The sequence below is a fragment of the Rhyacophila brunnea genome, unplaced genomic scaffold (assembly GCF_057557595.1).
Source record: "Rhyacophila brunnea isolate RB1 unplaced genomic scaffold, BYU_Rbru_1.0 scaffold_3, whole genome shotgun sequence".
NCBI classification, from domain to species: domain Eukaryota; kingdom Metazoa; phylum Arthropoda; class Insecta; order Trichoptera; family Rhyacophilidae; genus Rhyacophila; species Rhyacophila brunnea.
The window spans coordinates 48522016-48538012 of record NW_028232965.1 but is presented as its reverse complement, the minus strand read 5'-3'; the positions used below and the strand labels follow the sequence as shown (position 1 = coordinate 48538012).

General features: G+C 33.7%; 1 protein-coding gene across 3 annotated transcripts; it reads right to left on the bottom strand.

The window, feature by feature from the left end:
• Positions 1-680: 680 nt before the first annotated feature.
• Positions 681-15816, bottom strand: LOC147068479 (uncharacterized). 3 transcript variants are annotated; one of them, XM_085952108.1, is made up of 14 exons: positions 15193-15816; positions 14019-14291; positions 12496-12623; positions 10850-11051; positions 10400-10579; positions 9565-9771; positions 8975-9100; positions 7590-7942; positions 7014-7119; positions 6806-6926; positions 5684-5842; positions 5422-5572; positions 4018-4086; positions 681-3762 (listed from the first exon to the last, which is right to left on the bottom strand). In XM_085952108.1, the coding sequence occupies exons 1-14, from the start codon at positions 15545-15547 to the stop codon at positions 3673-3675; spliced, it is 2520 nt and encodes an 839-aa protein (XP_085808234.1). In that variant the 5' UTR covers positions 15548-15816; the 3' UTR covers positions 681-3672. The 3 variants fall into 3 exon arrangements, with proteins under 3 accessions (XP_085808234.1, XP_085808236.1, XP_085808237.1); XM_085952110.1 differs by having other exon boundaries at positions 15511-15757; XM_085952111.1 differs by having other exon boundaries at positions 15305-15416.
• Between the last annotated feature and the right edge of the window lie 181 nt (positions 15817-15997).

The window sequence follows — 15997 nt, the reverse complement described above, 5'->3', positions numbered from 1 at the left end:
ATCGGGTAGGAAAGTATCGAATTATTAACACTTATTGTAACAATTACAATAAGTTAGCCGTTTGAATTGGCAAAACTGTCTATCACGGTCTAAAATTTATCACAGCCAAGAGGTTCTGTTAAAACATAGCACTTATTGAAACAATTATAACTAAATTATTGTAATTGTTACAATAAGTGATACTTCCCTACCCTATTTAGTTGCCGTAGCAGACCGAAAGCAGTCTTGTATATAGAATAGATGCGCTGCTGACTGTAAATCGTGTGCATGTCACTGGATTAAGGAAATTATGCTAATATAAATTACCACATGTTGTCATACATAAACTCTTAGGCAGCCAACATGATCTGCAAATTTGTATTAAAATGTATTTAAGCGAACGCACTAGGCAGCCAAATATCGTCGGCTGTGGGTGCCAGTCGAAACATGCCGATTACGCAGGCAGCCACAGCTGCGCGCAACCAGTACGACACGGTAAAATTAATGTGGCTGCCTCAATCTTCGTGCACTTGTCGCGGCAGCGTATTCTGTGATAAATTGTATGATGTCTTTTGATACAGAGTTTGATTAGAGAAGTGGAATATCGGGATATATACAATTTGTAAAATGATTAAAAAAAATCAAAGATATAAAATTTTGTTTTATGTACATACACCTCAATGTATCAAATATTTTTTCTTCGGGAGTTATACAAGCTTGCATTCGAGTATCAGTTCCTTTGATTGATTTTCGAACAGTATCCAACAGCTTGTTAAACGACTGGACTGATATTCTTGCATGGTTTACGAATATTCTGGGTGTTTTTTATGATCTTTAATGTAACTTTGAAATACACCTTTTGAGTGCCGCTCAAGAAGCAGGAGGTGAATCCAATGTTTATTTTTTTTCATTTTTTCCCTTATGTTTAAGAGGTAAATAATAACTGCATCTTCTACGTCCATCTCAAGGCACCGATCAGTGCAAACTGGTGACATTGACTTCTGGCTGCTACAACTGGCTGCAAGAATTGGCTGCCCCTTATTGTGGCTGCTGTAGCCAGACTTCCGCAGCCTGGCTGCCTAGTGCGCAGCCAGCCTTAGTGTATGTATATACAATAAGTCCTCGACTTAGTGATTAATTCGTTCCGAAGATCTTCGTGTAAGTCGAAAAATCGCGTAAGTCGAATAAAACTTAAAATAATGCAATTTTTTAAATAATATGTGTCAGTTTCAAAGGATAAGTGAAAATAAAATGGACCTACATACATACATTTAACAAAACATTAGTGATTGAAGTGGTTTGATTTTAAAATCGCCAGCAGCATTTCCACCAAGTAAAGGGTTAGCGATTAACCTATCAGACACCTTAATACCTGGCATAGATTTTTCTGGGATATCCGATATATAATATGACTGAATCTGGCATTTTTTTCCAATAAGCTTAGTTTCGTCCACTTTAAAAATATGTTGTGGCAGGTAATCCTAATTTTTATGATTTCTGCTCGACTCCTGATAAAATTCATAGCTTTCTCTTTACTGCATAACTCAGCAGCCTCACCTGTTACTTTGATGTTGAGTAGTTTATTACGACTTTTAAATTTTTGAAACCATCTGTGGCCTGCAGTGAATGTATTAGTATCAACACTATCATCATTTTTACACTTTATGTCTTCAAAACAACTCGAGGCTTTATACTGTATTAGTATAAGGCTTATTGGAATTTATTGTTGCTGCATATCTTTCATCCATATAACCAATATTTCCAATTCTTCTACTAATATTCCTCTTTTCTTGGTAATTATCGTAGATTGCATTACTACTAATTTTTTTACATGATCCATATTATATAACATAATATTCTATGTAAACACAAGCGCGGAGAAACAAACTGCAGCAAAAAAAGAATATTTTAAAAAACCGCGTAAGTACGAATTCGCGTAAGTCAGTTGTAAATAATTTATTTTTAGGAGTCCATCGGATAACTAGTAAGTATGACAGTTTGTTAGGCTATAAACCCATAGACTTATCATTAGTAATCATGCAGGTCTATTCTTAACAGTTATAACTATTTCCGTTATTTTCATTGGTCCAAATTAACACAGAAGGCTTTCCACACTAAGCAGTTTTCGGCGGTTATCTTAAGTAGTTGGTAAATTCGTAATACGGCGAAAATCTAGGTTGGTCGGACAATTCGGTTAAGTATGTTCGTGCCTGCAGTTACGGCCGAACCCAAGTGGATAAGACCGACCACAAGCGGATACAACCGATTACAAGAATTTTGTATTGACACATCAGACATGTCAACATAACCTACAATTTTATTAGTCCTGCCATTGCGATTGCGGCACAAAATGTAATTGCAGTAAAACAAATATAATGTTGCTACTAACTGCTACTAGTCACTCGATATTTGACAGCTCGCGGGGAACTATAAATTAAGACGGCGGCCGTGACATAATCATATTTCAAAACAGTCTGATCTAGCATCTCAATTCTCAATAAGTAAAATTAACATACTCTGTCTCGCTCTAGAAGTTAACACAGTCAAGAGGGGCTGTTAAAAGATAGCACTTTTTGACAGTTCAGACGGTTAACTACATAAGTACATAAGTAACCGCCTGAATATGTAAAGTGATAAATGTGATATATTTATCACAGTTAACTCTTTTTGGACGTTAAGTGATATGTTAGAATAGGCTTGATGAGCTAGTTTTGAAGGTGGCTTTGCTGTCAACATTAATAACTCAAAAATTATACATACATCTTTAGAGGATATAATAGAATATATTGAAAAGAATTTGAATGATGTATGTATAAGGGTAATAATGCATAATTCCAAAGATGTTAAAAAAAACCCTCTAGCCAATCAATAGTCATCATTTTATTTATAATATATTACGAAAGTGAAGCTGAAAAAGGGGTTATTAAGGCTAATAATTAAATTAGCTGCAAGTAAGTTTGTTTCTAACAAGCTTCACACTTGTATTATGAGATTTCTTTGGAAAGGCTGCACTGAAAAGAAAAAACCGGGGCTTCAAACCGGAACTGAACCGCAAATCGGAAAAACCGTTATTTTTGTTGGAACAAAAACCGGAACCGAATATTATCGATTAAACACGAGCGTTAACACGATCTTACACCCCACTTCAGTTGTCATTCAGTTGTCGTAGGCGCAACATGTCTTATGTCTTGGCCCTAGGACTCTTAGACTCATGGGTCAATCACTACCACCCACTGAACCGAAAACCGGAACCAATCGGATAAGTATTTTTTTACTTGAACCGGAACGAAAACTGAAACGGAAAAAAACAGCGGTTCAAAGCCCTGCAAAAAATGTCTCACAAGTCCAAAATAAGAAGAACACTGAAAAGTTGCAAATAACAGTACGTATGTAAATAACCAAACCATGATGTCAGCATCAGGCCATAATATTCTTTTTATTCACAAAATTTAATGCTGCCAATGCAGAAAATACCAATTTTTCTAGTTACCAAAATCAATCATAATAAAAATGTTCTGGAGCCGCAAACAAAAATTCGTAACATCTTTGCTTTTCATTTATTTTGATTTCGAAGATTACTGAAATCGTTCAGTACCATATTATTTTAGTAAGATCTTTTTATAAAACCCTATCTCTTATATACATACAAAACTTTCATTTTACAGTACCTAATTAAATATTTTTTAATTAACGTTAATTTTCTTCGGCGGTTGGCAAAGCATTACCATACTCTATATTCAGTTCAATTTCGCCATCACTATTGGTCATCACTAATTTCTCCATCTGAAAAAATGAGAAAAAATCATTTAACAACATGTTAATTAGAAGTAATCAAGACAAGGGGGGAGTTACACAGGGAGGAGTTAGTTAGTAGATAGCCATCTGTGATACACATGTTGTCTTTCAATGTGTATTTGATCCAAAGCAAGGAGTTGCTCAAGTCCAAATTGTCATCTAGATATTTAAAATTTTATATTGACAAAATTAGATTGCCTAATCTACAAAAAATTAAATCGGTAGGAACTGTAAAATTTTTACCTCGACACTTTCCTCCTCTTTGGGTAGTATTGATAAAGCAGCCACATTCGCTTCGGGTTCTTCTGACTCCTAATCAAAATACAAATAAAGATTAATACAAATCCAATAACAAAATTTAAACAATCACAATTTAAAACATGTACAAAAATCCTACAAACTATGAACTTTAAAACGAAAGTAATCGCGCAATTTTTCGAGTTGAAATTTGGTGTAGATAAAATATAATACATACATACTATCATGTAATAGTGTCAGAATTATATTGATGTTCGACATTTTAAATCAGAATGATAAAAAGGTTTTGTAATCCGACAAGTAATAAATAAATTAATGGGTAAGTATATGTAGTATACTAATAATATATCTCTTGAAAATTTTTTGTAGTCATTGTATTGAATTAATGATAGTATAGTGAGTTCACGATTTACGACCACCTCGACTTATGACCATTCGGACTTAGGATGAACAAAAAAATCGTAAAAAAACCCGTTTTCTCAAGTTTTGTCACCCTGCGTTTGCTGCTGGTGTAAATAAGATGTAACAATCGATTGCGTCATCTATATTTTTTTTAATGTGCAGTTAGTCACCCTTTGTGTAAGCTTGTGGACGATGGTTTATTCAGAGTTTCAATAGAAGCTTCATGTCCGGCTTTAAAGCAAGTAAAGATCGTGTAACCCTTTTGTTGCAAAATGCCTTTTTCAAGACTGGTTTGACAACTGTTGCATTCCAAAAATAAAGAAATATTAAATAAAAATTATTAAATATTTGCAAATCAATCAACGTAAAAATAAATATGTAATGGCGACCACCAATGTCATTTTATTTTTTGACACTACATTTTAAAATTATTGTTTCAGAATCTACATAATAATATCGATACATTAGTTCTATAGGGAAACAATTCAAAATATCTTGTTCTAAGATAATGGCATTTGAAAATTCTCATTTCAATCCTAAAAAACCCTTGATTTTTGAAGTAAATATTTTATTTAATTCAATTGAACTTAGCAATGCTCAATGAAATTTTACAGTTTAACAAATAATCAACCCAGACATTCCTGTTTATAATTGAATTAATGATTAATCCCAAAAAAGGTTATTCGATTTTATGACCCGTTGAAGAAATTTAATTATAATGAAAAAACCTTTTTACATCGAATGATACCTATTATAAGTTATGTTGTCGATGGTTGAGTTTTTGGCTACGCACAATAACAGCAAGAGATGAAAATTGGTCATGAAATCATAAGTCTTCATATGAGAAATTAATGAATTCATCTAAATAATTACCACCAATGGTCAGAGTACATTACGATAATAAAAGCAGAAGAAATGGTAGGCAAAGGGTACACTTGATCAGCATCTATTATCGATTAATGAAATATTAAATAGTTTCATATTCACCTCCACAATATAATGTTGAGCTTTGAGATGGTCTCTAAGGGCAAAAGCTCTCGCGTAACTAGCTCCGCACAGTTGACAGATGAATTTCAAATTGTTCTGCCGTTTGTGAGTCTCCATGTGAACTCTGACTGCGTACAAAGATGCGAATGGTCTGGAGATAAAACAAAATATGCAATATTATACACAATTAAATTACTGATTAGTTATATCAAGAGGATCCACAAAAATCTATATTATAATATGAAAATAGATATGCTCATACCTGTTGCATTCTGTACAAGAAAACGGCTTCGTATGTGAGTTTTTATGGCCGGCTAATTGCACAGATGTTTTGAAGGCCTTCGGACAATACGGACATTTATATGCACGTACATCAGAGTGGGTCAACATGTGGTGATTGTATACACTGTGAGCTTTGAACCTAAAAACAAAAAAATAGCAATATCATATCACATTTAAAAACCCTCGATTATAGACACCTTGTATATTTAAGGAATCTCTAGGCACTATATAAACATCCTGAATAATATACAGAGATGCAACAGCCAGCGTAAAGTTTCATAAGCCATGTTTCAGGTTTTCTATCAGCAAGGGTGTCCGGTGACAGAGTTTCACTCAAATTATTCACCTCTACTCTGGAAGATCTATTTAGGCGACTCGACTGAGAGAACAGTGGTATCATCATTAACGGCAAATACCTCAGTCACTTGTGTATTTCCAAGATTGAACGTATACGATATTAACAATAAATTTCTTAAATAGTATAAATTATACTAGATTTAATTTTGACCGATTTTATCAATGTAATTTGTAAATATAAAAATTTTGTATTAACAATGGAAAAAATGCCAATCCCGGGACCAGTCCCGGGATCCCGGGATTGTCAAATTGTAATCCCGAAATCCCGGGATCAGAATTTTGGCTCGGGATTGGATTCCCTAGTCACCTGCACTTTGCAGACAGCATTGCTGTTTTTGCGAATGACGGAACAGGACAAAGGAGCTTACAAATGATAGCCGCAAAGTAGGTTTCAAGATAAATGTCTCAAAAACAAAAATGATGATAAAACTGCTTTGCTGAACCAAAAGCGATCCATATCAATGGCACTAAAATTCAGCAGATCAACAACTACACATAAAATTATATTATTTATTTCATCGCGAATTCGTATTTTGAGTGTATATTCAACTATCTGTCGATAAATCTTTAAAGCAAAAAGCGCATATTAAATATATTTGGTATGGTAAAGTTGCATGTGTCTAAGCATGCTACAGTGGCATATGCAGTTCGTAACCCATCGCTAGCTACTACAGCATATTACACTGATGAGAGTATTTTAGATAAAGACGTGTTAACAAATATTAATAGTGATACTCTATATTACCTTTTACCACAGTGATTGCAAACATATGGCCTAGCTCCGGTGTGTGTCCGCATATGCAATGTAAGGCAATACGACACGCGAAATGTTTTCCCACATATTTCACAGCTATGTGGTTTTTCACCTGTGAAAAGAATCGATTATATAATAGTTCATACTAATTAAAGCAGTGCATACTCGAAATTCAAAGAGAACGGAGATATTTATCTACCTGTGTGTATTCTTTCATGCTTTACTTTCTCGTGCGGGCGAGCGAATTGTCTATTGCAATAATTACATTCATATGGCAACGTCTTTTCTGACTTTACATTAGATACCTGTAACAGAGAAAAATAATTAGACTAAAGCAGCGTTTCCCAAATATGTTTTGTGAGGTAAATTTAAGGGTTCTGTAAAAAAAAGTTGCGTCCACAATAGTCAAGTTGCTAGAGTGGTCAGCCATGGGTCGTGAGTTCAACCTTGCTGCTTGACAAAAAAATGTTGTTTTTTTACAATGTATGTTTGATTCAGTGCAAGAACACAACTTGTTGAGCGAATGGTTATCGACCATCCCTCCCAAAATAATCTGTTAGTATAACCTCCACTCTGTGAAGATGCATATGTTCCAAACATAGGTTATAATCTGGCAGATGAGAAAAGATGATACTATGAAATTACATACAAATGGCTGTGATTGATAATACTCCATATTTGTATTTGGAAAACCCCCTTTGTCCTCAGTATCAGTAAAAATATAGTAGTCACAGCATGGTAATCTGCATTGAATAGTATTGAACTCAAATCATACCTTTTCAATATTATGTACATTCATATGCATAGAGAGATTATCCTTGGTATGGAACTTCCTATTGCAAATGTCACAGTTGTATTCCGTCTCCCCAGTATGGACCGTCTCATGGATCCTCTTGTAACCGACGTGGATCCACTTGTCACACTGCAGGCAATGAAAGCGCTCCGCTACCGAGTTGGCGTTAGCAGGTGGGTACTCTACAGGGCCCTCCATGGGGCGGGAGCGCACCGGGTCGTGCATGCGTCGGTGCAGCCGCAGGGATTTATTGGAAGGAAAAACCGTGTCGCACACTGCACATTTAAACGGACCCACCAGGCGATTTTGGTTAGAATCATCTTCTCCGAGGCCATCTGTAAACAAAATAAATGACAATAATTAACCAACCGAGGGTTAAAATGATCCAAATGAGTTGAGTAAATCGATTTCAAACTTAAATATAATACAATTATATATTTTACAGAACTATTTTCAAATTATGTAAATAAGGTATGTTCTCTCTCAATTAATGACCATCTCATTACCATTCCAAGAAAAAAATATTGATGTCTTACAAGTTTATTAGTGTTTTCAGTATTTGAAACAAAGTCAATTTCCATCGTAGAGCTAGTTATTGTTTATACTTAACGCAATGTGGTAAACTGTTTGTAGAAAATGATGATAATTTTTTATTTTAATATACATGTTTAATATGAACAAAAATATACATTGAAAATCTTCATTTACTGCGAATATATTACCTCATTGCATTTAAACTAATGCCAAGCAATAACCAACACGCTTTAGTGCCGCAACCTTACTAGACAGCTTTGGTTTGAAGGGGTACATATCAGGTAAACATATCAGGCAACAACGTTAAACAAAGTTTGTTATAAAAATAATAACATTTTACAACCAAGAGATCATTGATCAATGAGAGAAATAAATGCATATAACTTTACATATAAAGCAAATACATATTTGAATTACTTCTCACGCATAAATAGGTAATGTGATGATGCAAAAACTTTTTTTTTTACTTTTTACTACATTTTTTAATCAAAATTATGATTATATACGATTTATCGTTGACATTGTTCTTCCTGCCAGAATAATTAGTTAATCAGGTTAGGCTGATCAAACAAGACTGTTAAGAAAACATTAATCTCCACAAATAAAAAGGATGTACAGTAGAACCCCGTTAATACGAACTTGGTTAATTCTAAATTCACTGTACCTATATCGATATTTTTACTAAAATCCATAAAATCTATTATTACTGATATTCATTTAACTTTTTTTTTTGTTTTGCTGTTTTTTGCAATATTTCGTATTCGATTTTTTTTCGATTTTCGGTCCCGTCGATTTTGAATTAACGGGGTTGTACTGTAGTCATAATTGGTTACCATTATTGTCTCGCTTTGAAGCTGCTTTTTTATCGTTGGCCTTGAGAGCTTTGTGAACTTTCATATGAGCGCAAAGCGATTTTGAATTATTATAAGTGACAGGACAATGGTCACATTTGTATTTTCCTGAAAACAAAAACAAAAACATAAAAAGATTAGAAAATAGAATCAAATATATGTAATAGATAGTCCGAGTGAAATATTAAAATAAAAAATGGACGGATACACAGAACCAAGAAATAGATGTGAATTTGTCAATCATTGCACCTTTACCAGAACCTCACCGCTGCTATTTAACCATGTCCGATCTTAAGAAGACTATATGACCCTCCACAGAGTGGAGGTTGTATTAACAGATTTTTCTTATTACGAGAAATGGATGTAAGCCACTTGCTCAACCCATTAGGTCCATACTCCTGTGTCCAAATTGTCCACATAACACGTGAATGTTTCGCCATACCCGGGATTCAACAAGGGACACACGACACTACAGGCCAACATGTTACCTGCTCGGCCATCGTGAGCGCTCTAAATAATATTACAATGTTATAGATATAGTATTGTCAATAATAATTACTGATAAAACATACCAAGAGTGGACGTACAATCGTGTGACTCAAATTCAGGCATGGTCAAGAATTGCGTAAAGCATCCCGTGCAGTGATACACTCGCGTCATGTTTGAATCAGGCACATCGATTTCTCCGCCAGCTTGTAAAAAGGCTTCAACTGAAACAACTTCTTCGTCGCCATCTTCAGTTTCCATGGTCTCAGATAGCTTTTCTGGTTTCATAAAAACTATGAATCAAATAATAAAACACAATGAATTCTAAATTTGTAATTATATTCGATAATCGTTGGTAATGGATCAAGATATTTGACAAAGCAATCTCAATAAGCTACAATGCTGTTTAAATAAAAAAAAATATAGTAGGTATTATGAAATAACTATGATAACAATCACCACATTGTTTGTAGAAATTCTATTGAAAAAAAGCTATATTACCAATAGCGGAAGATTCAATACAACAAAACCTATTTAATATTAATTGTCATTACATAATGAAATTACAACTTGAGAAACTAGCGCCACCTTTAAATACTATCTAATTATTGAGTCTATCGTAACTGGTCTTTTTATAAATAATGGATATAAATACCGCACTTAAGAAAAATATTAAATATCATTTTACATACAACAAAAAAACTATTGAAAACAATGTGTACATATTCAGTTTATTCTTATAATAACACGTTGATCACTGTCAAAGTGTGTATTGTTATTCTTTATAATCGTTTACCTACGTCCAAGAGTTAGTTTTTGGCAATCTATTGTAGTACTTGCATGTTATTTAGATTATCTCCCACGCTTTCCATGAAATGTACAATCTATAACATGTGATTAATTATTGGAAAGATTACAAACTTTTTTCAGTAAGCACGGATCCATCAGACTGGCTTTCAGTCTTCACATTCAGCGGATCCCAAAACCGTTCAATCTGGACGACTTTCCGTGTATACCATCGGCCGTCACGGTCCAAGCACTCCTCTTCTCGCAGAGTGTTCAGGATTTGGGGAGCTCGCCACCGCTCAGTCGAACACCCATCTATAAAAATGATGAACACTTTCATTAACCCAAGTAAACATTCACAAACATATTGAGTCTATATTGCGAGGGGCATTTAAACATGCCTGAAATTAATTGAGATCAAATTTTGCTGCAGTTAATACATAACAAAAATATTTAGGTTATATCAACAAATCAATTAATATGTAAAAATTAACTTTTGGTGTATCCATCATAAAAATGGAAAGTTAGAGAAGGTTTGGAGGTATTTCAAATAATGTTTAATATGTAAACTTCCATTCAACCAACCGTTAGATTCAACAGCATTGGCCTGAGTAGTGACTATATCACCGCTTTGCATAATGATTCGCCTTGTTTCAAGAGGCAGGCTCTGTGTCACCGTTTGCTGATCGTTATCATTGCCCTCAGTTTCTTCTTCGCCATTGGAAGTGACCTGGATGATAGCAACATCGTCAGCTGAGTCATCGACGACTCCGTCCTCGTCAGTCATCTGAAATGTAACATTGAATTTAAAACAATTTTAATATAATAAATACTGGAAAAAATAGTAATAATTATATAGACCAGTGTTCTTCAACCGGTGGTCTGAGGACCAGAGCCGGTCCGCGAAAGCTTTCACCATGCTATCAACCGACTATATCGCTACATTCAATTCAATTCACAATAAATAAAATGCTGGGAGAATTTTTGAATGCTGCTGATATTAACCAGAAAGTCACATGTATTCAACATCATAAGCCAACATTTAAAAGAGTTGACTGAAAACTTTAATTAATATTTCTCTGAAAATAAGATCTACGTAAAGGCGGACCTCTAACCTCTGGATTAATAATCTCCTTTTGGAAGATATTAAATCATGCGCACTTGATCCTCGTGAGAATGAAAAGCTGATCAAGTTATCTTCTGATGTCACTCTGGTGTCTAGACATAAAATGCAATCATTGTTTCAATTTTGGATATCCTTTGATAAAGAATATCCATCTCTGAGTTATTAAGATCAGATTTTTTTTCGACTTCTTATTTATGTGAAAAGACTTTTGCATCTATGTCAGAAATAAAAACCAAACTGAGAAATTGAATGAATGTTAATGCAGCACTTTGTCTCTCAGAAACAATGCTGCAACCATGTTTATCAAATCTGTTTACAAAGCAGCAGCAGATGTGGCACTAACCAAAAGTTGTAATATTAAAACATAAGATTTAATAAATAAAATTCTATCTATAATGGTTATTATTTCTGGCTAATACCGGTCCGCGAAATATTTCTCATATGTTCACCGGGCCGCGGGTATTAACGCATTCGCTGCTGAGTCGATGAGTTTTTAATTGCCCCCTTTAAAATGCACGTTAATTACATCGATCGGCCGCCTGGTCATTACGCACCGTGTGCGTCTTCCGCGTCCAAAGTATTAAAAGGTTGAAGACTGTTGGTTGGAAGATAGTTCCACAAATATATAAAAAAAAAATTGTTTGGATATACTTTTGAAATTCTGATAATCAAAAATGAAGATTGAAGTAATACATATTCAACTTTCATTTATGAAGAATCAAAATATTTTTTATTCAATTAATCTTACGTTTGATTGACAGATCATTACAAATAAATTAGGAACCAATTATGATCAGTAAGTAAAAACTTTTATAAGCATTGTGGGTACATGGACTGTCTCTGTGAATGTAATTTTTTTATGAGAATTGTTCTTAGACATTATCTTAACCAACTTCAGGATGTGAAGAGGCCCTGGATCCAAATACACATATAGATTATTCAACAGATCGATCTATACTTCATTCAATCAACAAAGTCAGCTGAATTCATAACTCATTTCAGTAAAACATTATATCACTGTTTAAAAGTAGCGTTTGAACTTATTGGTACTAAGAGCTACATATATTTAATACAAGTATTAAGTTATTGTTTAAGATAAGCATACCTCCACGACAACTTCCTGATCATTGTGATAATTCTGGATGTGATCTATGACGGAAGTGAAGCTCACTCCACAGCTGTTGCAGCTGTACATCTCATCGGAGGATTGGGCATCTTCCAAGTGGACTTCCGCTGAAAATGTACAATGAACAGTTAGTACTAACAAAGAGGGAGCCCATTGACAGTGATTCCAGAGTATGGCTGAATTGGTAAAAACTAACACAGTACTCTCTCAGTAATCCGCCACCCCAAGTATCCAATTAGTGAAAGCGGCGGATTATAGTGCATACATACAAAATATGGTAAAAATTAAAATAGGTATTTCATAAAAGTTTTTTTGAGAAATTGTACTAGCAAATTAGTTTTATTTATAATTAAAATCACGTATTTACTAAATTATACATATTTAAAGTAAGTTTATTAACTATATATTAAACAGTAAATCACTTGACACAACGAGTTGTTCAGCGAGGCAGATATCAGATAGAGGCAAATATCATGTGACATAAAAACTTTACTGAATATAGTTAAATCACTTGACACAACCAGTTCTTCAGTGAGGCAGATATCAGATAGAGGCAAATATCATGTGACATAAAAACTTTACTGAATATAGTTAAATCACTTGACACAACCAGTTCTTCAGTGAGGCAGATATCAGATAGAGGCAAATATCATGTGACATAAAAACTTTACTGAATATAGTTAAATCACTTGACACAACCAGTTCTTCAGTGAGGCAGATATCAGATAGAGGCAAATATCATGTGACATAAAAACTTTACTGAATATAGTTTATGACATAATTGTCAGGGAAAAATTAAATTAACTAAAAATTGTAAAATGCCCGCAAAAATGATAATTTAAAAAGTGCCATAAACCATGGACATCTCATGTATCAAAATACTCAATTTTAAAACAATGAAGTTTACAATAATAAGCTTTGATGATATTATTTAATATAATATTTTAAATAATCATAAAATATGTACGTATGTTTTCTAGGCATGACAAAAGACATGGCATCATAATAACATAATATACATTGTTCAGGTTTAGCTCCGAAAAATACCACAAATTCTAAATTTTAACCTAGGGGCGGCAGGTTATGAGAGTATGGTGAAGCAGGCAAAAATGGTGAAAAAGTTTGGTGAGGCAAGCCGGTAATCAATTTGCGGCTTGCGGCAAAATTTCCACGTTAACATTATATTATATGGGTATGTTATAATGACCAAAGTAAATTCTCCGTGATGTCCTGCATTTTTTTTATCGCGTCACTATTTCTCATAAGTTGTCAGCTATTGTTGGCCTCCTTCATTCAGTTTATACGGCACCCGGGCCTGAAAAGCGCTGGAGGCTGCATTTAAATGGCAAGAATAATGTAATAGCAGTTCTATTTACTATATGGAATACTGTTATTAAACACATTCAATATGATCCATTATCCGAATTTGCGATTATATGGATAATCACTGATTTTAATTCCAGATAGAAATTAATATGCATTAAAAAGACTATGTAACATACCATCAGCCGAATCAATAGATAACAATTGGTCTTGCGACTGGATTAACTGGTCATCATTGTCACTGGCCTGACTTTGCGGGTTAGACAAAATCAGGATGGATCCATCGGCAGAGCTCTCCAGGAGCCGCACCTCCAGATCTTGCACACTTCCATCTTCGTAATCCTCAGATTTTAACACCTGGACACTAACTAGTCGACCCTCCATATCTTTTGCATTCAATAAATTTATACTGTCAGATGTATTTGTTTGAAACTCTGTAGACTCCTTTTTATCTAAAAAAAAAACACATAAATAATATTATTTCAACAACCTAACCTAACCTAACCTAACCTAACCAAAATACATTATTAATGTGACATTTTAATGCTGAAATATGTAATTAACGTGCTATTTAAATGTGGTAATTAAAAGGTTAGCAGTGACTGTGTTAATAATGAAGATTTTTTTAGTGAGAGAAGATGGTATTCCATTTTTGTGGTTAAAGTATTATCAGGACAAAAACCAAACCAAATCCTAACACAACCTACTGAAAAACATACCAAAATCCAACAAAACCTACTAATTTTTTTAGTTAGATTAGATTGTTAGGGTTTGGTTTGGTTTTTGGTCTCAAAAGACCTCGGTCACAAAGACGATATGGAGTACTATATCTTTACTGAGAAGCTATTGGTACAGTTAATCGATAAATAAGAATAAAAATAGTCTAATGAAAGGCGTGAACTACATATAGATGATATTATTCAATGTGTGTTTAAACAAGGTATTAAGTGTATAAAAAAATAATATTAGAAATTAAAAAATGGAGTTTTGACAGTTAGCTGTCAAAAACGAAGGAGGATATTATTTACGTTCAGTGGATCAATATTTATCTTCTTAGTTTGTAATAACTAATTCGGCATTATTAATATGATAGATATTAAGGATTCCTTTTATATTTCTTTCTGTAAGTATATTTAAATATTATAATATAAATTCAAGAAACTGTCAATTCCACCTACTAACCAACAACAATGGGAAGTTAAAACACTAAAATAATGTGAATATAAATAGTGGGAATATAAATATTTACCGTTCTAGATATTCAAGAGTTGAATTACATTACACCGTGCACATAAATTATGACTATACCGAATAATACTATTTTATATAAGTGTGTGGCAAAAAAAACAATACCATCTAAATCTTGATCGTCTTGATCGGAGTGACCTTTCTCATCTTCAGGAAGATCCAGGTTCATAGTTGTTTCTATAGAACAATCGGTTTTAGTTTTTTCAGTTGTATTCACCTTATTATCCTGGAATCCAATTTTTTCAGATGTTTTCAGTTCTTGAGTTGAACTTTGCAACGAATGTAATTGTTCACATACATCTCCCAAATGTTCGACAAGTAAACTTAGGCTGTCGAATCTTAACGAGCATTCTGGACAGTAAAGGTTGTCTGTCAAACTCAACAGGTGATATTTTAAAGTTTTTTGAGAAGGAAAAGTTTTACCACAGCAAAGAGGACAATCTAGCATCAAAGATCCCATTTTATGCTGTCACCAAACAGCATTCTACGCCATTTTTGGGGAGAAAGGTGGGATGGTTTAATAGACGGTGAAAAAATTTGACATCCATTCGTACTCGAGCTTTACTGTCAATATTATTATCTGATCTGTACGTTGTTTAGGATCGTCAATTGCAGCTGTGCTCGTGCCTAATTTCCCATAAATCAGGGTTTTATGAAATAACTTCACAGTAAACAGCTCTACGACAAAGATGAAGTTAGAACCGGAAATCGTAAGAATTTTACACGGATGTCGTTTTCAATTTTTCCGTTGCAGCCCTGTATTTTTGTAGCACCAACACCCACAAAAATGGCAGAAATAATTTATTTAAAAATAAATATCTCCCTAATGAAAATAATCAACTAATAACTCACTTGTGATTTTAACAAATTAATTTTCTTAAATAAACAATTTTTCTAAATGTATTTCTAC